This window comes from Carcharodon carcharias, chromosome 16, assembly GCF_017639515.1.
Source record: "Carcharodon carcharias isolate sCarCar2 chromosome 16, sCarCar2.pri, whole genome shotgun sequence".
Lineage (NCBI taxonomy): Eukaryota > Metazoa > Chordata > Chondrichthyes > Lamniformes > Lamnidae > Carcharodon > Carcharodon carcharias.
In genome coordinates this window covers 81,562,147-81,585,713 of record NC_054482.1, presented here as the reverse complement: position 1 = coordinate 81,585,713, position 23,567 = coordinate 81,562,147, and the positions used below count along the sequence as shown (strand labels likewise).

Here is a 23,567-nt window from a genome sequence, read left to right as displayed (position 1 = left end):
TTAAGGCAAAAGCATACAACTCCACAAAGATGAGTGGCAGGACAGATGATTGGACAGAATATAAAGAATGGCATAGAATGACTAAAAGGTTAAATCAGGAGAAAGAAATTAGAGTATGAGAGGAAGCTAGCTAGAAATGTATAAACGGATAGCAAAAGCTTCTACAGGTACTTAAAAAGGAAAAGAGTAAGTAAAGTGAGTATTGGTCCTCTAGAGAATGACAGTGGGGAGTTAATAGTAGATAATAAGGAAATGGCAGAAAAAATGAACAAATATTTTGTTTCTGTGTTCACTGTGGAGCATTCAAAAAAACATTCCAGTAATAGCTGCAAATCAGGAGGTAAACTGGAGAAAGTAACTTGGTGAAATTGGAATCACTAGGGAAATGGTACTAAGCAAATTGATGGAGTTGCAGGCTGGCAAGTTTCTGGGTCCCGATGGACTACATCCTAGGGTCTTAAAAGAAGTGGCTAATGAGGTAGTCGATGCGCTGCTGTTAATTTTCCAAAATTCGCTAGATTCTGGAAATGTTCCATCAGATTGGAAACTAGCAAATATAACCCCTCCATTCAAGAAGGGAGAGAGGCAGAAAACAGGAAACTATGGGCCAGTTAGCTTGACATCTGTCATGGAGAAGTTATTAGAATCGATCATTAAGGAGGTTGTAGCTGGGCACTTAGAAGAGCTCCAAGGCAATTGGAAAGAATCAGCATGGTTTTGTGAAAGGAAAATCTTGTTTAACCAATTTATTGGAGTTTTTTGAAGGAGTAACATGCACAATGGATAAAGGGGAGCCTGTAGATATAGAGTACTTAGATTTCCAGAAGGCATATGAAAAGGTGCCACATCAAAGATTATTACAGAAAATTAAAACGCATGGTGTTGTGAGTAACATATTAGCATGGGTTGAAGATTGGCTGGCAGAAAGCAGAGAGAATGCATAAATGAGTCTTTTTCTGATTAGCAGGATGTGACTGTACTGGGGCCTCAACGTTTTACGATTTACATCAATGACTTACATGAGGGGAGTGAAGACACAGTAAATACATTTGCAAATGACACAAAGATAGGTAGGAAAGTATGTTGTGAAGAGGATATGAGGAGGTTGCAGATGGATATAGATAGGTTGGGTGAGTAGGCAAAGATCTGGCAAATGGAATTTAATGTGGGAAAATGTGAAGTTGTTTACTTTGGCAGGAAGAACAAAAAAGCAGAGTACTACCTAAGTGGAGAACAGCTGCATACTTCTGAGGTGCAGGGGGCTCTAGTACATGTTAGTATGCGGTTAGTATGCAGGTTCAGCAAGTAATTAAGAAGGCTAATAGAATGCTATCCTTTGTTATGAGAGGGATTGAACATAAAAGTAAGGATGTTATGCCTCAGTGATACAGGGCATTGGTGAGACCGCACCTCGAACACTGTGCAGTTTTGGTCTCCTTATTTGAGGAAAGATGTAAATCCATTGGAGGTGGCTCAAAGGAGGTTTACTAGATTGATACCTGGAATGAGTGGGTTCTCTTATGAGGAAAGGTTGGACAGACTGGGCTTGTTTCCACTGGAGTTTAGGAGGGTGAGGGGTGATTTGACTGAAGTATACAAGGTCCTGAATGGCCTTGACAAGGTGGACGTCGAAAGGATGTTTCCTCTTGTGGGTGAGTCCAGAACTATGGGGCACTGTATTAAAATTAGGGATCGCTGACAGAGATGAAGAGAAATTTTTGCTGTCAGAAGGTTGTGCGACTTCTCTGCCTCAGAAGGTGGTGGAGGTGGGATGATTGAATATTTTTGAGGCAGGGGTAGACAGATTCTTATTAGGCAAGGGAATCAAAGCTTATTGGGGTTAGATGGGAAAGTGGAAATCGAAACACAAACAGATCAGCCATGATCTTCTTGAATGGCGGGGCAGGCTCAAGGGGGCGAATAGCCTTATGTTCTTATCCTCACACCAGCCCCCTCTCACCATCCCATGAAATTGTACTCCTGCCCACCAAAATTGTCATCATCAAACTGCCTTCAGGAGGGAGTCAGTGTCAAGGAATTTACATGATGCCCGGGTACTAAAATCTCCTAGGCCTCATACTCAGGGGAGCCACAAGGAGAAAGGGAGCCTGTAACTGATTTCTACCTTAGTTCAAATTGGGGCTATAGTTTCAGATGAGGTTTGACAATTGTTTCTTACATTTTGTATTATTGTTAGCACAGAACAGTAACTCTCTTCACCTGCCCCTCAAAAATTACACTTGATTTTTTTGAGGGTCTGTATTCAAGCATTGTTGATTCTTAATACAGTCCTAGTAATGTGCTCCATTGTGTCCTGTCCAAAACCGCCTACAAAAAACATTTTCATTGTACAAAGGCCTGTTTGCAAGAAACATTAAAAAACGTAAGCTTGTGCTCAAGGGGTTAAAAAGAAGCAAGATTGTTGTGAAAGGAATCCTTGCCACTAATGGAAAGATCGAAAGCCCCTATATCACTTAGTACATGTCTACTTCCACTTTATACCTAAGGCATTCATTGTCTCAACTTTGGCTTGGTTCAATCAAACACAAGGCTAACATACAGCATCACTTGTGCATCAGGACATTGAAATATGGCTACAATTAGCTCAGATACAGTTCAATTATGATAAACAGTGCAGCACCCTTTAAGCTATGATTAAAAGGCCTCCCCTTTGATAGAGAGACCTAATTTCACATTATTATTGCCGGGGCTTGATTATAAAATACTCTTTGAATTTACAGTGAAGAGATGGATGTCGGGGCGTCTTTATCATCTTCAGATCAGTGGTGATGCAGAGCTCTTCTCCCATACCATTCATTTTGATTTTTTCAGCGTGGCACCGCTATAGTCTGCCACACACAGCTGGGCAAAGTCACCCTTACGGTAACAGCATGATAGATTACTGCACCATAATGAAATGGAGACATCAAGCCTCCACGCAAAAACATAATCCAACAGGATTGGACTGTCCTGAATCGAGAAGAAGAATCACTTCTCTCTCAGCTTCATCAAGAAAAAAATTACACATTGCAGTTCCAGTTTCTTAAAGCTGCACTGTATATTCTGATTTTCTTTACAGTCTTTTTAAAATCTGTTTCTTTTTCTTAACCGTTTCAAAATAATTGGAATTGTTCTCAGCATTTAAACATGAATTTCTTAACCCTGTAAATATTAGCCATATTTTAAATGAATATTTTTTTAATAGTAATTCCAGATTTATCTTTTCAGTTTTGATGTTAGTCAGGTTTTAAACTCCTCAGTTTGGTCTCCTTTTCCTTTTTATCCATGCTTCTGTTTCTCTAATTCCCTTTTTAATCTTTTTATTTCATTTAAAAAAAATTACAGTAATGTTAAATGCAAAAAGGATAAAATGATCATTTTAGTTAAAAATCATTTCAGAGCTTTCTCCACTGTAACAGATTTATAATTAACCTGGATAACGTGCAATGAGTATAACGAGCAATCTAAAACAATTTAGCAGTGCTTTTTGATGTAAGAATCTTGAAACTGTTTCAGATGAATTGTAGTTTATTTTTATGACATCCTAGGACACACTTGCCTTGTCTAACACAGAATATGGGAGGACACAAAAAAATCAATCTCAGTCACCAATACGTAAAGCAAATAAATTCATAGGTCAGTTAGCTGCACAAAACATGTATCAGGGCAAGCTCCAACGGCAATACTGGCTGATTTGTAGGGTTACAACAGTCTGCAGCTTCAAAACTGCACCTCAATCACTGATGAGTTGTTTATTTTACAACTGACTGCAACCATTGAAAATACTAATGGAACTGTCTTTTCACTGGCTGAGTTGTTCTTTCTGTATCTTTCGAATTGGTATGACTTTCTGTAATTGAACCGTCCATGAAATACACTTTATTTTTTAAAAAATTCTTTCATCCAAAGGGAATGTTCTTTTCTCTCACTGTTTACACCATTTCACATTGAACTGGCAGAGACAATTTTTAAGTAAAATGAAGGGGTTTTTAAATTTTATTTTCTTCCTTCTAAACTGGGCAACCTTGCTTTTACCTTGACGCTTGGCATCTGTTGTTCTGGCAGAGTACTGATTACATAACTTGGTCAAGTTTCAATGAAGAGTTGAGCACTTGATTCCCAACTAATGATGGACTCCTTTCTTTGAAACTAAAATCATAGCACTTACAAGCTTATCCTATCTAAAAAATGTTAAAGAACATTTTTAGTAATACATTTTTGATCTTCATTCTTGATTTTCTCACATAAAAAAAAGACGTTGATGCCTTTTGCCCATTTTCTTTACTTTGTAACTTCCCAAACCTCATTTTCTCAACTCTGCTCAGAAGGACAGGCAGATGTATAGATATCTCCAGGTGCACTATGGCCAGCAGTTGTTGACTGAAACCTCTATATGTGAGGTATCATGCCCCAAACAAGTTTGACAACTTGCCCATCTTTAAGAAGTCTGAAGACAAATGTCAGCTAAGGCTGACATTAAAACTGTTTCTTGGGACACTGAGTAAATACATTTTCTTTGCAACTATCCTGCACACAAAATGCACGTTTTCCTTCAGCTGAAGAAACTGGGCTGTGAACTTCATAGCAGTCATTAGTGCATCTCTGATTTGCTAGCAGGAAGATGGTTTAGCAAAGAAAGACTACCTTTCTTTCCATCTTTAATGGAACATAAACCTTTATTTGGGTATCTTCTGAGAGAGGCAGCAAGAACTCTCCAAAATTAGCAGTTTGAAGTAATAGTCTGGAGAAGCCCACCATTGGATATAGTAATACTAACCTGGAATTTGGAACCTGGAGTTCCAAAGAAGAGTCATAGTTGATTCGCAACATTAACTCTGTTTCTCTCTCCTCACATGCTGCCAGAACTGCTGAGTTTTTGCAGCACTTTATGTTTTTATTTCAGATTTCCAGAATCTGCTGTATTTTGCTTTTATTTAAATAATTTAGAATTTGGTTTTGGCATGTTGAAGGTTGGGATTAGAGGGCCAACAAAGAGATGTCCTTCTACAATCTATTAAAAATTACATATCAAATGTCTTAAATGAAATATTTGATATGAGAGAGGTTGTTTGGTGTGGTGTTCAACAACTTAAAAACCATTTTGGGGGGTTTTATTTACATAGTTCACTAGTTTGTAATTTCTTCTCCCATTGATAGGAAGAAAGAAGCGAATAAAGTACAAAATGAGCATCCACAGTTAACGGTCCTCAGATTCTCTTTGCTAATTAGTGAATATAGGGATAAAGAATCATTTTGTTTTGTGCTGAGGTAAAAGTTGCTTTAGCAGAATCACTTAGGCTTTCTCTCCAAGCTAAAGCAAACATAAAAAGCTTACAGCAGTATTATAAACATCAAATCACCATGAATGTACAGAAATAAAAAATGGATTTGCACCCCAGTGGCAGAGAAAATGTTTAAATAGTTACTATTTTAATAGTTAGTTGCTGATCTCTGAGCAAGTCATTTTTTGAGATTCTCTAAATTAGCTTTTCACTTGTCCAAAAAATATTAATTGATCTTCCACCAGGAGAAATCAATCCTCAAAAATGAAATAAAATACAACTTTGGTATAGGCGATGAGCCAGTCAGTGAAGGTAGAGAACAGCTTCAAAAAGATCCACTGATTCAATAGTGGATCAGATGAAGCGAAGAAAAAGCAGCAGAAGCAATAATGGACTGGAGATGGATGGATAAGCACAGTAAAATTAAAATAAATGCAAGCTGGTGAGTTGTGTTATTTTTCAGTTTAGGGTTCATTGGCAAGTGGCATTTTTTTTACTTCTGCTGCAGCCCTACGTTGTCCTTTAGAGGAGAATACTATGTGGAAGTCACTGCAAGTGCTGTTTTTGTGGGCCTTTTTAAACACTATGTCCAGGATTTTCTTCTCCCGTTTGCAGCAGGTGTCATGGCGTGCAGGAGCAGAAAATATTGTGAGAAGGCCAAAAATCAGTTTTACACCGTCATAAAACCAGGTTGTGATTCTGCGCTCCAGCCGTTAGTGGTGGGCCGCATTTTCTGCTGCAACACGTCGAGAATATTATTTCAATATTTTTGCATGTCATTATAAGGTCTCCTCACCAGAATTAGTCCCCTCATGCTGGATCATCCAGGCACATCAGCGTGCACTTAAAAAGATGTGTTTCAGAACGGGCTATAATCGATGTGCACCTGGCGATCTGCACTTCGCTCCTCACTTCCAGTATACATCAAGTAGCATTCGTGGGAATCACCACCAGGCTTTGCAGGCAGCACTACGTCACTTTCAGGGGGCTGTCACAGGCAATCCCTATCTACCAGACCAGTGGTAAGGCTGGAGTGGCTAGATCTGTAGTAGAGAAGAAGGTCAAGTGGCCTCACATAGGAGAAGGGGCTGCAGGGCTAGGGGTCGTACTGGGGTAACGAGTGCGGAAGGTTGCACTCAGGCACACGACTGGAGGGAGGGGGTGGGGTGAAGTTGAACAGTGTAAGTTGCCTCAAGGTGGGAATGGGTGAGGTCCACAAAGGCCATTGGCTCATCCACTTCAAAACTTTCAGCAGCTAACAAACAGACGTGCACTGGAAGCACAATGGGATCAAGGAAAACAGCGGATGGATGGGGAGGTCTATGAGGGAGGAAAACCTGAACATGAAGTTCCTCCAGGACGATGGTAGGCCTTTTCATACTCTCACAGGGAAGTTGAAACTGGTCTGGCAATTAGACTTCTGCACCACCATTTTCCAACCTGCAGCAAATTAAAATGAGGAGAAGCTATGCTGGTGAGGGCTCTGCAGGCAGATTGGAGGGCAGCTGCATGCACCGTTGGGGGTTAGGGTGCTGATTGCATTGACATGTAACTGAACTGTGCCTTCCCAAATGAGGATAAAGGCACAGCTGAGGCATTTTAGGAACCTTTCAATGACTGTGCAGGGAATCAGGAAAGTGATGCAATGATGCCCATTCCCGTGAGACTAATCCCACAAAGTGGCACTAATCAATCTCCTTGTTTTAACCCCTTGTTTGCAGTGTGGAAACTCCCCAGAGTAATAACAACTCTATACCAATTGAGTGAATGGACAAGCTCCTAGAAGCCTGTTAAAACATTAGCACCGGATGGTTCACTGAAGTGCCTCATGCCCCCCTCAAAAAATCTCATTTTCTGAATGAACATTTACCCTCATGTTCATTCCCAAGAGTGTAGTATTAGAATGCAGTGAATGAGGCTCCTAGTGCCTGGGCTGAAAGCAGCCAGGCCAAAGTAATGTCATAGCATTCAGTCATGTGTTGGGAGGGTTGTGGAGGGGGAACTTGATATGTACCCCACACTGGACATCATTTCAGTGCACCCTGTTGTCTGGAGGGCCCTGGCCTGCTTGGATGTCCTGCTGAAGGGATGGTGCACCCTCCTTGGCCTGTGAAGTTGGAGGTGATGGAGTCACAGGAAGAGGGGATTTGGATCAGCTGGAGAGTTCCGGGTCAGCTGGCTGTGTATCCCCAGGGTGTGCATCTGCTGGTCCTCCTTCCTATGGGCGCCCGAGGGCCCCGGCTGACTCCTTGAGGAAAAGGGGCACTGGAGTGAGATCCAGTTGCCCCGCTCCCTCTTGTGTAGCCACTGTTGGATGCCACCAAGGTCTACAGCAATAGAGTGCTGCTCCTGTAGCAGTGCAGGACTGATATCCCGGACCAAGTTCTCCATGGCAGCCACCAACCTGCCAGTGGTGACCTTGGTGCATTTGTATACCAGTGCTACCACCTCAGACTGAAGGATGGATGGACTCCTCCATTGTAATTTGCAATCTAAGGAATGTAGCTGACATCCCTTCCTGATATTCCCTTGACTGTCACTGCAACACCAGCAACTGATTTAGGACTGAGACCTGAGGCTTGTCATCTGACTCGGACTCAGCAAAATTGTAACCTCCAGCAGTCCTCCAAGTGCTGGCGACCTCGGATGCCCCTGCCTCCGCCTGGTGCAGACCAGATTGTGCGCTATGTTTACCAGATCATGACCCCAACCCTGCTCTAGAACTAGGTCCCACCGAGCTGTGTGTCTCTGTACTGGTGGAGGGTGTGCGTGAGCACTGTAAAGGGTCTTCTATGGTGTTCTCCTCTGGTTCCTCATTTGCGGTGTCCTCGGGGCTAGAGATGAGGCTTGCAGATGCCATTGGACACTTTCCAGAGGTGCCTATGAGAGAAAGGAGAGATAATTAGTGCATTGCGTTTAACTGTAAAACAGGACAATGCACCCACTGAGCGATAAGCTGGAGAAGGATTTTCACTTGTGTGTGTGCTGCCAACCTTACCATTAGTGCGGGCACGGTCAATGTCTTCTCTGGCCAGCTCGACGGCTCGATTCTAGAACTCTGTGAGGACCTTGCTGTCGGGCACTCCACCCCCAGTCTGGGACCTCTGCCTTTTATTGTGCTTGAGTGTGAGCAAGGTGCATGCCAAGCAGATAATAATGATGCCTGACGTGTGTGTGGGGACAGGAGCCATGGACGGGATGAGGATGTGATCTCCAGTGTAGATGAGCCCAGATGGAGATGTAAGGGTGTGTGAGTGTGTCATGATGTCTCTTGAGCTGGCAATGAGTGAGATGTCAGTGAATATGTAATGGGTTTGTAAGTGTGATGAAATAGTTAGACTTACCCTGGCAGAAGGGATGAGGTCATTCATCCTCTTCCTGCTCTGGGTGGCTTCCTCTTCTGGACCACACTGGCATTGACCACCGCTGCCACTGCCTCCCAAGCCAAATTGGTCATCTTGCTGGACCTCCTCCTTGCTGGACTAGGGGTAGAGCACATGGTGGCAGGACTTGATTGCATCCAGCAGGCGCTCCAGTGAGGCACCGCTGAATCTGGGGGCTACTGTCTTCTTGGGTTTCGGGGCCATGTCTTCAGAGCAGCAGTCCTGGCTGTCGACATTGAAAAGGCTGTACATGGCTGCACTTTAAACATGGCGCCTGGAGTGAGGAAGCAGTGAGCTGACAACGGGATGGATGAATCAGAGCCTGCCCGCCAGCCACCCAGTGTGTTTCCATGCTCACATAATTACTGAGGTGGGGAGCGAAAACCCGCCATTGTGGCCGGCGGGCAGAATGCAATTTTTCATGTCCATTCTCTCACACGGTGCAATGGGAGGAAATCCCGCCCTATGTTTACAAAACTAAAAGCTACTGTGCATTTCTTTACGTTATGCTGTGTTAGGGCTTATGGCAGTGTATAAATCCAAAGATCCAATAAACTCATTCTAGTGCCAGTCTCAAGCTAAAGCCTTAATGCAGCACGCCACCTAACACCACATGAAATGATATTGGTCTAAACGACAGAAGGCCTTAACATTAACTCCACGTGAGAACCAAATACTTCAGAGAGCTAAAGTAAATATATTAAATTGTTTTTCATGCGATATAGTGGGGATATATTAATAGATACTTTTATCTAACCCTGCTTTAGTTTGGATCCCAGGAAACTGCTGTCTGTAGGTCAACTGCTGGCATCTACACAACTGAATCCCACTGCCTTATACCAACAACAGGCTGATAGACAAATTATTTTATGTGTCTTTAAGTTTGCTGATGACATAAGGAAGCCACATTTAACAGTGGTTTTCATGTTATTAAAGATGCCCTAATACTCCATTGGAGGCATTTTTTTCCCAATGTAGAGAATTAATTTAAGAGGATTGGAGGATGGCAGAAAGATCTGCATGTTCAGGAAAACAAGCAAAACAGAAAATGGTGGCAACACTCAACAGGTCAGGCAGCATCTGTGGAGAGAAACAGAGTTAACGGGCAGAATCTAATGCCCATATGGAGGTGGGTGGCGGGGGTGGGGGTTGGGGGGGTTGGGGGTGGGGGGGGGTGGGGGGTGAGAAGGTGGAGGGCTTCTCCACATTCCCACCTATGCCCAGATTAAGTCCAGGGCAGGAAGGCTCGTGGACAGCCTTCCCCTCCCGCCGCTATTTGACACTCTTACGTGGGCAATTAATGCGTATTCGAGGCAGCTGTGGGAGTTGATGGACTATAATGAATATTGGTAGACAGTCTATCACTTCAACTCCTCACACCTTGCTACATGTAAGGACTCCATCCCATTGTCTCAGTTCCTCCGCCTTCATCGCATCTGTTCAGATGATGCCACCTTCCAAAGTAGCAGTTCTGACATGTCTTCCTTTTTCCCTAACCGAGGGCTCCCCCAACACTGTGGTTGACAGGGCCCTCAAGCGTGTCTGACCCATCTCCCGCACATCTACCCTCACCCCTTCTCCTCCCTCCCAGAACCATGATAGTGTTCCCCTTGTCCTCACTTTTCACCCCACCAGCCTCCAAATTCAAAGGATCATCCTCCACCATTTCCACGAATTCCAGCATGATGCCACCACCAAACACATCTTCCCCTCACCACATCCCCCCTTCCCGTCAGAATTCTGGTGGGACCATTCCCTCTAAGACACCCTGGTCCACTCCTTCATCTTCCATGCCATCTTCCCATGCAATCGCAGAAGGTGCAATACCTGCCTCTTTACCTCCTCCCTCCTTAGTCCAAGGCCCCAAACACTCCTTCCAGGTGAAGCAGAGCTTCACTTGCACAGCCTTCAATTTGGTCTACTGTATTCACCGCTCCCAATGTGGTCTCCTCTACAGTGGGGAGACTAAGTGCAGACTGGGTGACTGCTTTGCAGAATACCTTCGCTCAGTCCACAAGCATGATCCAGACCTTCCTGTTGCTTGCCATTTCAACACACCATCTTGCTCTCATGCACACATGTCTGTCATTGGCCTGCTGCAAAATTGTACTGAAGACCAATGAAAACTGGAGGTACAGCATCTCATCTTCCAATGAGGCACTTTACAGCCCTCCAGACTTAACATTGAGTTCAACAACTTCAGACCATGACCTCTCTCCTCTATATTTACTTTTTTTAAAATAAATTTTTTAACTTTTAATTTTAATTCTAACTTTTTTTTAATCTTTTTTCCCCAACACCCCCACCTCCCCCCCACCGCTGGGCCATCAGTCACTAGTTTCTATGTTGTGCTTTCACAGAGTGCTGACCCTTGTTCTGCTATTAACATTCTGCTTTTCTACCTTTATGCCACTATCAGCACCTTCTTTAGTCTTTAACACCACCAATAACACTCCATTTGTCATTTTATCCATGATATCTTTGTCAATCTCTCCTTAGCTCCCTGACCACCTATCTTGCTCCACCCCCTCTTAAACAGTATAAAATCCATCACCTTACTACTTCTATTTAGCTCTGAAGAAGAGTCATATGGACTCGAAACATTAACTCTGTTTCTCTCTCCACGGATGCTGCCAGCCTGCTGAGTTTCTCCAGCATTTTCTGTTTTTATTACACATTTTAACTTGACCACCATAACTTGATACCTCACACTCACTGCTGCTGCTATTATAGATCCTTACTTCATTTTTTATTGAGTATTCAGTTTATCTAACATTATTGCAGAGCCAGCCAAACAGAAACAGCTTTGGACTAAAGTTGCCATATATAGAAAAAGATAATTAGATTTTATTGTCCTTGCTTTGAGTTGGTGGAATTGGCACAATGGGTGGAGTCTTATGCCCTTTGAAACATTCCAGGCTTCGCGAACATTTCCGGGTCCACACGAAGCGTTATGGTTGATGAAGCGGGCTTTGCACTTTTGCAGCACATTTATCAAGTCAGTAAGAGGAGGTCTTCATGCCTGTTGCCGGGTAGCCACCTTTAAGCTGCTGCTGGCCTCCTGACTAAGCTGCAGGATCTTGGTCCAACACAGGGAAGATCCCAATGGCATCAGCAACTTGCACCCAGTTGATCCCTTAATTGGCCTCTTGACTACTCACTGCTGCCAGTTGGGTAGCTGTTGCTGTGTAAGCTCTGCCTCTAGAAAAATTGTTTGGAGGCAGGAACATCCTGGGAGTTACCATTGACCAGAACTGAACTGGATTAGCCATATAAATACTATGGCTACAAAAGCAGGTCAGAGGCTAGGAATCCTGTGGCGAGTAACTCAACTCCTGACTCTTGAAAGCCTATCCACCATCCACAAGGCACAGGTCAGGAGTGTGACGGAATACCCTCTATTTGCCTGGATGAGTGCAGCTCCAACAACATTCAAGAAGCTTGACACCATCCAGGACAAAGTAGTCACTTGATTGGCACCCTTTCCACAAACATTCATTCCCTCCACCACCAACAAACAGTGGCAGCACTGTGTACCATCTACAAGATGCACTGCAGAAACGCACCAAGGATCTATAGGCAGCACCTTCCAAACCCACAATAGCTACCATCTAGAAGGACAAGGGCAGCAGATGGGAACACCACCACCTGGAAGTTCCCCACCAAGCCACTCACCATCCTGGCTTGGAAATATATCGCCAGTCCTTCACTGTCGCTGGGTCAAAATCCTAGAACTCCCACCCTAACAGCACTGTGGGTGTACCTACACCACAAGGACTGCAGCGGTTCAAGAAGCCAGCTCACCACCATCTTCTCAAGGGCAATTAAGGATGGGCAATAAATGCAATAAATGCTGGCCTAGCCAGCGATGCCCACATCCCATAAATGAATTTTTAAAAATGGCTGGAAACCTGACCCAACCCACCGATGTTAATTTTACTCCTGGCCCTGCCTCCAAATTTGCCTCTGCCGGGCTGGGAAAATTTGCCCAATGTGAGTTTTTCCCACCAGATCTTTTGAGATGGACCTAATTAGAAATTTAAAATGGGCCCTTGGCCTGAGTTAGGCCTGGCATCAGAACTCGCAGATTGCGAAAGAGCCATGACAAATATTCCACACTGTCAGCCCTTAAAAGGCTGCAGACCAGAATTAATGTGATGTAGCCATTCAAAATGATTTCTTAGTCTTTCCAAGAACTGAAAGAAAGTGAAAATTGATGTTTAACCTGATTAGAAGGATTTTGAAACTGTGTGCAAGCCTATTCATGGAACAAATGAAATAACTAGTAAATATTAATGCGTAACCAAAGACCGGCGGCAAGAGCAACTGATACAGTGAAACACCACTTGGATTCATGTTTGGCGGCTTTTGCCTGAGGTGGTTGAGAGTAATAGACTTGCCCTATTTGGCAATCAGGCACCATCCCCAGAGGTCAGCAGTGCAGCATGCCTAGCAACAAGTGGCATGTAAGACTAGTGCTGCATACATTATATGCAGGTCCTGGGAACAGATGTAAAAGGAAGTTACTACCCAAATATTCATTCAAAAATATAGTGCAAGTACCTGTATGTGCAATTTACAATTGAAGCTTTGCCAAACTGATCTCTTCAAATGCTTCACATGTCAAATAATTGTAACACAACCCAGATGCACAATGCATGGTTATTTACTCATAATGTAAATGGCTGAAAGTTCAGAGCATGTATGTCACTGTATATGTACTCTTTCAACTTCTATGTCATGACTGTTCATATAATAAGATGGTCCATAATACGAGGGAACAGATACGAGCTCCGGAAATAATCGGAAACCCATTACAACCTTGACTTTTCCAGATGATACTAACCAGGCAACCTTGGATACAAGGGTAACATTTTCCCCCCGTTGTAGGGGGGGGGGGAATGTGGGGGTGCAGGAGTGGGCATGGGTGGGCGGTTTCCTGATCGGCGCCCCCATTTGGGGGCGTGCCGCCATTTTATGTGGGCGGGCCAATTAAGGTACACCCAGCGTGACATCCACCAGGAAGTGCTGTGCACTCCCTGTGCAAGTAGGGGGAGGGATTCCCTGAGCCGGGAGTGTGCTCTTTCACGCATGTGCATGAAAGAGCGCACAGATCTCCCTGAGGCAAAGTGCTGGCTCAGGGAGATCGGCTCAGATTTGAAACTTCAACTAAACATGAGAAGAAAATTTCGCTGCCATGTTCCCTCATGTGACAGGACAGTGGCACATGAGTTGGGACATGTTCATAACCTTTATTTTGAAATATTCCGAGATTTTTAAATCACTCATGAAACTTCATCCCTCCCGTGGATGAGGTTTCATGATTTTTCAGAAGCCCACCAGGGCTCCCGGCCTGCCTTAAGGTTGGACGGGCAGGCCCATTAATGGTTTCAATTAGTTTCTTAATGGCCTTAATAGGCGGGCGCGCAGCCGAGTCGGGGTGACGTCGGGACGCACACCTGACATCACCCCACATCATTTTACACATCGGCAAGCGGGCCCCACCGCTGCTCGCAGAACAGAAGATTCTGCCCAAGAAAACAGGGGATTAGACCTCCCCCAAACCCAAGGCTAGTACCATATACTGCTATTATGTCTTGTCATCCTCATTTACTTCCACACAAATACCTAACACAGAATCTTGCAAAGTTTGTATGAACTGTTCCCAATGATACTGTATCATTGCTGGAGATTAGTAATGCTTTCCTCACTAGAAGTTCATCCTTATGATGCCATAATTATACATAATTATGATTTAATAGAAATTATTAGAAAGCACTTTTTAAAAATCATATGTCAAAAAATGTATTGACCTTTTTAGACTTATATTCAATAAATACCTGTGACAAGAGAAGTTTTATTTCTCATACAAATATTTTAAACCTGAAAATACTTTAGGAAAGATTCACATTTCCCCATAATTTAAATTGTAAGCGGTATTGCGTCCACATGTTTGAGATGGCACTCAGTGTTTGCATCAGAAGCAACTAATAAATGTTCAACATTCTTGACCTGTACCAAGTTTTTCTTACATGTAAGTCTTGTGGTTGGACTTTGTGCTATAGCTTTTTCTGTGACCTCATGAGCAGAATTTCACCCCCGTTGCGGGGGGTTTGTGCAGGGGCAGGTGGGAGTGGGCATAAACCCGATCGGCGCCCCCGATTGGGTCCGCACCACCATTTTACATGGGCGTGCCAATTAAGCCTGCCCAGCGTGACGCGCGCCCTGTGTGGGTGGGGGTGGGGGGGGTGGAATTCCCTGAGTTGGGGCCTGCGTGTGCAAAAGAGCACAGAAATCTCTCTGAGGCACCTCAGAGATTTGTTTATGGTTTAAACATTTAAATAAAGAAATTTTAAAAAATTAAAACATATCCCCTCATGTGACAGTGTCACATGAGCTGGGGACATGTCAATGAATTTAAAAAAAAAAATTTTCTTGAATTTTCAAATACTTCATGAAACCTCATCCCACCCGTGGATGAGGTTCCTTGAAAAATGGGCTCTTTGCCTGCCCGCCAACCTTGAGTTTGGACGGGCAGCTCATTTTATTAATTCAGTTGGTTTTTATCGGCTACGCGCCCGCCAAACTGAAAATCTAAATGACACACGGTGACATCAGAATTTTCCAGTAGGAATGACTGGATCGTGTTGAAGAGCAGAAATTGTAAGAGTCCTTTTATTTTCTGCTCCCTAATCCTGTGGTGAATTGTATCCTTGCTGTTGTTATGAAATTTTCATACACCATGGCTCCTAAATGGGGAGGGAAACAGTATTAATGTTTCAGGTCATGACCTTTCACCAGAACCAATTCTGATGAACGGTCACAACCTGAAACATCAACTCTGTTTCTCTCTCCACAGATCCTGTCAGATCTGGTGAATATTTCCAGCCTTTTCTGTTTTTACTGGGACTCTCTTTCCCTGTAAAGTTCAATAATACATCAGGCAGCGTATTTACGCTTTGAAACAAAAAGCCATCAGCCTGACTAGTGCACTGTTTCCAAATAATTTCTCTTTGTTTTTATTGGCTATTATTCAAATTTAGGCTGTAATGGTACTAAGTAGTAGAGGCAATTTTGTACTTCTGCCCAAAATGGGCATGAAGTGTGCAGGACATCCCCTATACCTACCTGATGCAGTGAAAGGCCAGACTAATTTTAATGGTTGGGTCACATTTCAGTGCCACTTGCAAGTTGCTTACACGTTGAAAAAACGGCCCTGCTGTTAAACATTAAAAAAAATCTAAGGGCATGCTACACTCCATTGATTGACAGGCAATATTCTTTGAAATGGAAATAAAACACCATCTGCAGCTTTAAAAAGGCCATCTGGTCTTTCAGTTTCAATGGACTCCACTGTTGACATTTCCTGGAGTTTGTTTTGAGAGCTGGGGCTATTATGAATTCTTGGTTAAGTTTCAAAGATCCAGAACCGCTTAGCCCCCCTGCCGCTGTGTATACATTTTAATTGACAATTTTAAGAGGTTATTAAAGGATTATCTGTCTTTGATGCTATCCTTGGCTAAGTGCTTGTTTTTACAACAGGTCGTCCATTTGAGGGGATTTATATTTTTGAATGGGGTTTATGGTGAAGTTTCATTCAGTATGAAGTGCCTTTGAATATGACAACTCTATTAGGTTAGAAGTTTAATTTTTTAAGTATCCATTTTAAAGATATCCTGAGGTCTGTTCATAGTGGATACTTGGTGAATGGCAATGATGGATGCATGGGTGGGGGGTGGGGGAAGGAGCACAGGATAGTATGGGATATGAGGGGGCATGGGGAGTAAAAGGGGGCCATGGAGGGGGCAGAGGGGACATGAGTAGTTTGAGGGAGCATGGGGAGTATGAGGGGGCATGAAGGAGGCATGGGGTCGCAACCGAATATGAGGATGCATGGGGAGTATGAGGGGACATGTGGTGGCATGAGGGATATAAGGGACCATGGACGATATGTGTGGGGGTGAGCAGATGGGAGTTAGGTGGCATAAGAACTATGCTGGAAAGCTGGGCCGACATCCCAGTGAACTGGGGCAGGCCTTCTAACCAGTCCTCCTTGGCACCTACAATCCTCTGACACTGCCTTGGGACTCAGAAAACCAGACCCTGCCCACCACTTCTCCAGGAGCCAAAAATATGGCGGGTAAGGGCAAAGGTGACAGGCTCAGGTTTCAAACTCGGGAAGTGGTCCGACTCACGTTTCCCAGGTCCAAGACAAAAATCCATCCCAGAGTGTTTCCACTTGTGGAGAAGAGCAAAACTAAAAGCCATCAATATAAGATCATCACCAAGAATCAAATAGTAAGAAGGAACTTCTTTACCCAGAGAGTGGTGAGGATGTGGAATTTATGACTATAGGGAGGAGTCGAGGCAAATAGTATACAAGTGTTTAAGGTCAAGCTAGACAAACACACGAGAGAGAAGGGAACAGAGGGCTATGTTGATAGAGATAGATGATGAAGGGTGGGAGGAGGCTTAAATGGAGCATAAACACCAGCATCAACTGGTTGAGCTGAATGGCCTGATTCTGTGCAATTAGTCCTGAAAGTTGCAAACATGGTTTGATTTCAGGCTGGAATCAGGCAACCCATTTCAACACTCCCCTGCAAATTGTATTGGTGGCACTTGATTGGCCAGTGGATATGTTTCAGCTTTACAATCTTCAACTCTGCATGAGCTTTTAGTGCTAGAAAACTGGGATGGCAATAGATCTAAATCAGCGCTTGTATCTGATTTGAACCCTAAAAGGGAATTTCAGATAAATAAACTGTAAGCTAACATGGTAGCACAGAGCTCAATAGAACTCTATTTGTTGAACATTTGGGCAGCAGTTTCATTTACATATCTGCAAGAATGATTGAGTGCACTATTTCTGTATTCCTGCTAACGCTGTAATGTTTCAGTCTTCCACAAAACCAACAAAATCAAATTATTTTATCTAACTGTCAAGTGAATAGCAAAGTGCTAATATATCTTTTCTTCAGCCAGCTTTTCTCCACATTGTGGTGTACAATAGGTGAATCTGTGTTCTCAGTGCACAAGCAAAAAAAGAGGTGTACAAATAGGGCAACATTGGTCAGCCATTTAACCTTTTCTTTGGTGGCTCCCTCATTACATTCCTCAGCCTGTTCATTTTATATTGTAGTTTCTGTCTATTTTATCTTGTTGTAAAGAATAAAGTTATAGTTCCATCATTTAAAAAAAAATTTCCCCACAGATGACTGCAAGAACATTGCCAACATAATGAAGGAACTGGCACGAAGAGGGTTCACTTTCAAACAAACTGGATCAAACCTCTGAGCATGCAGAAGAAAAAAACATGTCTTCCTGCTTTGAAAAAGCCTACAAGGATATATGGTAAAAGTAGTTAAGCCATGAATGGCATGCAATTAGTTGTCATCAAAAATAATCTAGTTCAGTTATACCAGCATGAGCCAGTTTAACTATATTAAGGTGTTCCTTGTTTCATAAAGTGGACAATTCTGTTGCTGATTGACTAGTAAAACATGCTTTCTATTTTTTTATTGAAAATTGAAGTTCATTTCTAGCTTGAAGGGGAAGATTATTTTTCTGAATTGTCAAAAATCCTAAACTGTATAAAGGAAAATACTTGTACTCTTAACCATGTCTCAATTTCCTATTTTAGCTTGTTTGGGCTTTAAAATTCTGGGTTATAACTTGCAGAGAAAGATTTATTGGCCTAATATCTGTTATATCAGAAGAAAATTAGTCATGAAGGCCTACCACTACAGCCCCATCTCAACCTAGAGTTTTCTCCCTTACGCTGGCAGGATTAGTGTCACAGCTACGCTGCATGTAAATGGCAGCAGGGAGATTGGGCCAAAAACCCACAAGATCACCCCAAAGGACCACCAGGAGAGGGATGAGATAATCCCTGTTGCTTTGACAAAAAGCCTACTAGCTCAATGATTGAAGAAATGGGGCCTAGTAGTGGCCTCCACAGAGGGCCCAAATATTCACCTCCCTAAAGACTTCATTCCAGTTTTAAGTCTAGCCAGGTCTTCAAATTATCTGTGCTGCCTTTCATATCAGTATCCTCTCCATGGTGCGACAATGGATTTCTTACTGCAGCACCACCACATCGTCCTCTGACAGTTGCAGGCTCGAACTTTGTGATGGTGATTCTACTAGCAATCCACCCTAGATGATACTAAAAACAGTGGCCTAGTTTCTATTGTGCATTCTGGTAACAAAACATGAGTGCATTATTTATAATTGCATTTATGGTTTCACTATACACTGTAGATAAAGAAAGTGTTCCTTGTTCCCATCTGATATTACAAATTTCCATTTGAATGTACTTAAATTTCCCTTTATATCATCTAAGGATTTTGTGAGAATTCACTGTAAAACATTTCCCTTTTAAAGTATTTGATTGTTTTATGTCATATCTCACCTTTTCCAGTGAGTTTGTTTTTATTTTACTTACTTATTCAACTGTTTTTCAAGTGATAAGAAAAAAATTACTTGTAGCCAGCATGTTGGTGGGTTTCCCAAATTAAAGTACTGAATTTTGTATGAAAATTCAGGCGGAAGATGCATTTCAAGAGAAATGTTTTGAATTATGGGGAAAGAGAAAGAGATAGTTAAAGGAAAAGCAACAGCAAATAGCTGGTGACTTGTCTGTCTGCTCCTGATTGGTAGTTACCTGTAAAGGGAGAGGCAGTCCTTAGTTCAGTCTTAATCTTCAATCAAGTTTAATTATTCCTTTGCTAAAACTATGTACTGACTGAACCTTATCATGTAAAACTTTTTGTCACAATAAAATGGTGTCCTGAAATGCAATTATTCCTTAATTTAATATATTATCTGTGTTGCAAAATTTTAAATACTAGGTTAAGTGTATTGTTTGCTTATTTTAGGAAATAGTTCCACATCTTGATGGTTTGTTGGTTAAAATTGATGATTACCACAATACAAATATAGTCACAAAACACAACTTAATTACTGTATAAAAGTAGCCAAATACCAGCATAGGACCATGTGCTACAACATCTGAGCACAGAATATCCAACTTGTACCTACAAATTATCCCAAATTTAATTTAGCATCTTCTGTGAAATTATTCTGAAATGGCTAAAATAAGCCACATCATCCAAGCTTATCCCAAGTTAATCACTAGCACCTGAAAGGTCAGACTTTATTATCCCTTCAGCAGTACTGACCTCCATCCGGAGTGCTGATACTCTTTTGAGTAAACCTGTTTCCATCTGTTTCAGATGAAGTTACATTGTTTCATAGTTTGCCATTGTGAGATTTGAACTCTTGATCTGGGGGTTACAAACCCAGTACCATAACCACTTGGCTATTTAGGCCAAGCCCCGGAGTGCTGATAATGCACTATGGATGACACTTCCCATGTTATAACCACACAAAGGAAGAGAAGACTATTCAATATTCCTATGCACATGGACTTGATAGCATTTCTTTGGAACTATAATTGCCACATAGTTGTCCTTGAACCCATTCAGGAGACCTTGACTGGGACAGCAATTGTTTCCTTGGCTTGGTGGAATTATCTATCACACAGTCATTTCCAGATTTTCATCAGGACTCGTGATTGGTGAGTATCCTTGTTTGCAAGTGACTCATGCAGATTTGGATCACAGCTCAAGAGCAAGACCAACCCCACTAAAATAGCAGATAGGCTGACTGCCTATTCCAGAAAATGTCTTGAAAAGGAGTATATTTAGTTTATTTGACTAAATGGCACAACTTAATCTGGCAGTACAGGAGAATTTAGCCAGTGTATTTGAAAGGTTGTTGTCTTTATATGAACTGCTCTTTCAAGGTTAAGCTTGATATCAAAGGGTGAGAAAAACAGGGAAAAGTAAGTGGAAAAACTTGCCTATTATTATAAATCTTATAGATTCTACAGTGGCATTCATATAGTACACCTAGGGCAATGAAATCAAACTATACATACAGATACTCTATATGTCATCTTAAGTTTTTTGCCTTTCAGGCCTATATCGTGCCTGCTAAAACAAATAATCAATACATTCATAGATCATCTGGAAACTTCACAAACCATTTAATAATCTCATTGTCAAGTTAAATGTAGTAATCCATTCACTAAAAATTGTGTTTACTTCATCCTTTAATCAACTTATGATGGAACACACGATTTCCTCTGTCAATACATTTTACATTATTGATGTTAATGCTTCCACCACTTTTAAAATGACGGCTTCCATTTAAAGCTGAAGGATCACCACCGTTGATTTCCATTAGGTCCAAATCTCTACAAAACTTGGTTATAAAAATAGAATATGTGCCTATAACTGAAATTTATTAAGGCAGTTGTCTAAAATTTAGCATCATAGAGTTATTTTTCAAAGCAGCATTAAATTCTGAGATATAAGTGATAGAACTGAACCAGTGAATGGTAAGGTGAAAACTTTTATTGATGAACATATGAACATACAAATTAGGAATAGGAGTAAGCCACTCGGCCCTTTAAGCCTGCTCCACCATTCAATACGATCATGACTGATCTAATTGTAACCTCAACTCCACATTCTCATCTATCTCCAATAACCCTTCACCCCCTTGCTTATCATGAATTTATCTAGCTCTGCCTTAAAAATATCCAAAGACTCTGCTTCCACTATCTTTTGAGGAAGGGAGTTCCAAAGACTCTCAGCCCTCAGAGAAAAAGTTTCTCCTCATTTCTGTCCTAAATGGGTGACCCCTTATTTTTTAAACAGTGGCCCCTAGTACTAGATTCTCCCACAAGAGGAATCATCCTATCCATGTCAACCCTGTCAAGACCTCTTAGGATCTTAAATGTTATGGGCTATGGGCCTAGTGCTGGAAAATGGGATTAGAATAGTTTGGTACTTGTTTGACCAGTGTAGACTTGATGGGCCGAAGGGCCTTTTTCTGTGCTGTAGACCTCCATGACTCTATGATTCTATGTTTCAATCAAGTCACCTCTTACTCTTCTGAACTTCAGTGTATACAAACCTAGCCTGTCCAACCTTTCCTCATAAGATAACCCACCCAATCCAGGTATTAGTTTAGTAATCCTTCTCTGAATTGCTTCCATATATTTACATCCTTCCTTAAATAAGGAGACCAATACTGTACACAGTACTCCAGATGTGGTCTCACCAATGCCCTGTATAACTGAAGCATAGTCTCCCTTCTTTTGTATTCGATTTCCTTTGCAATAAGCATTAACATTCTATTAGCTTTCCTAATTACATGCTATATCCGCATACTAACCTTTTGCGATTCATGCACTAGGACACCTGGATCTCTGTACATTTCAGAGCTCTGCAATCTCTCGCCATTTAGATAATATGCTTCTTTTTTATTTTTCCTTCCAAAATGGACAGTTTCACACTTTCCCACATTATACTCCATTTGCCAGGTCTTTGCTCACTCACTTAACCTATCTATATCCCTTTGTAGCCTCCTTGTGTCCTCTTCACATATTACTATCCTACCTATTTTTGTGTCATCAGCAAATTTAGCAAAGAGCAGGGCCCTTAATATAAGTAGCTTCCAGTACATGCAAATGCGCCACACGTGAGCCTGACTGACCATCTTAAATTGGCTGTCAGTGTAAGACCATAAGATGTAGGAGCAGAAGTAGGCCATTCAGCCCATTGAGTCTGCTCCGACATTCAATGAGATCATGGCTGACCTGATAATCCTTAACTCCACATTCCTGCTTTTTCATCATAACTGTTGGTTCCCTTACTGTTTAAAAATCTATCTCAGCCTTGAATATACTTAATGACCCAACCTCTACAGTCCTCTGCGCTATAAGACCACTGTAATTCTTAGCACACTAAGGATTATTTTTTAGCATATGTTGTCCAATCGCGGAATCACATTTAACATTGGACACTGTGTCTTGAGTTTTGCAAGCATGAGCCAGTTGGATCCGGTCTGTACCTTGTCCCCTGCGAATAGCAGCTAGGACATGCTGTTTGATACAATCCACCAGGCTTTGGGATGTACGGTATACATACCTAGCATCACACCTTTTCTAGGCACTGAAATTCATACACCACATTCCATCTTTGCAGATGGAAAGAACATGTACAGACATTGCGCCTGTTCTAGCTGAACAAAATAAGTGACAGACATTCGCTGACTCATTCCTCAGGGCAATGCCTTGACTAATCAGCACAAGCTGCCCTGTTTAAATTTCAAACAGTGTTTGGCAGTTAACCGCCAGTCACTGGTGCATTCTCCATGGTAACACCTCTACCAATCAGGGTTAACTTGCCAACCAATCATACAATATAAATTGTTGTTTTCCCCTTATATGGTATTCTTGCAAAGTGTCCTGATGAGTGCAAGATGAAAAGCTTCAACTCATCTCTTTTTTCAGCTATACTCAAGTTCTGTACTACAAAATGACTATATGTGCTTTTTCTTTAAGTTTGATACTATCTTTATTTTTTTTAGTTAATCATGGATGGTGGATCCTCCCCTTGGATTTTTTCTTTCACATTGGAATGTATCTATTCTGTGTATTCTGAAATATCCCCTTAAATGTTTGTACTGCGTATCTATTGACCTATCCCTTAATCTAATTTGCCAGTTCACTTCAGTTGGCTGTGCTTTCATGCCCTCATAATTGCCTTTATTTAAGTTTCAAATACTAGTCTCGGCCCACTCTTCTCTCCTTCAAACTGAATGTAAAATTCAATCATATAATGATCGCTGCTATCGAGGGGCGCTTTCATTATGACATCATTAATTCATCCTATCTCGTTGCAGAATACCCAGGTCTAGTATTGCCTGCTCTCTGGTTGATGCCAGAACATGCTGCTCTAAGAAGCTATCCCGAAAATATTCTGTGAATTCCTCAAAAAGGCTACCTTTGCCCATCTGACTTTCCCAGTCTGTATGCAGATTAGAA

The 23,567-nt window shown here is 42.1% G+C and overlaps 1 protein-coding gene across 2 annotated transcripts in view; it reads left to right on the top strand.

The window, feature by feature from the left end:
* The window catches only part of LOC121289122 (ERI1 exoribonuclease 3-like), a 453,717-nt gene extending 434,249 nt beyond the window's left edge, over positions 1-19,468 (top strand). Inside the window, exon 8 of one of the 2 annotated variants that reach the window (XM_041208189.1) lies at positions 17,880-19,468. In XM_041208189.1, the coding sequence (XP_041064123.1) occupies positions 17,880-17,962 (83 nt within the window). In that variant the 3' untranslated portion in view covers positions 17,963-19,468. The remainder of the gene's footprint in view (positions 1-17,879) is intronic. The other variant, XM_041208188.1, reaches the window with a different exon arrangement.
* The last annotated feature ends 4,099 nt before the right edge of the window (positions 19,469-23,567 follow it).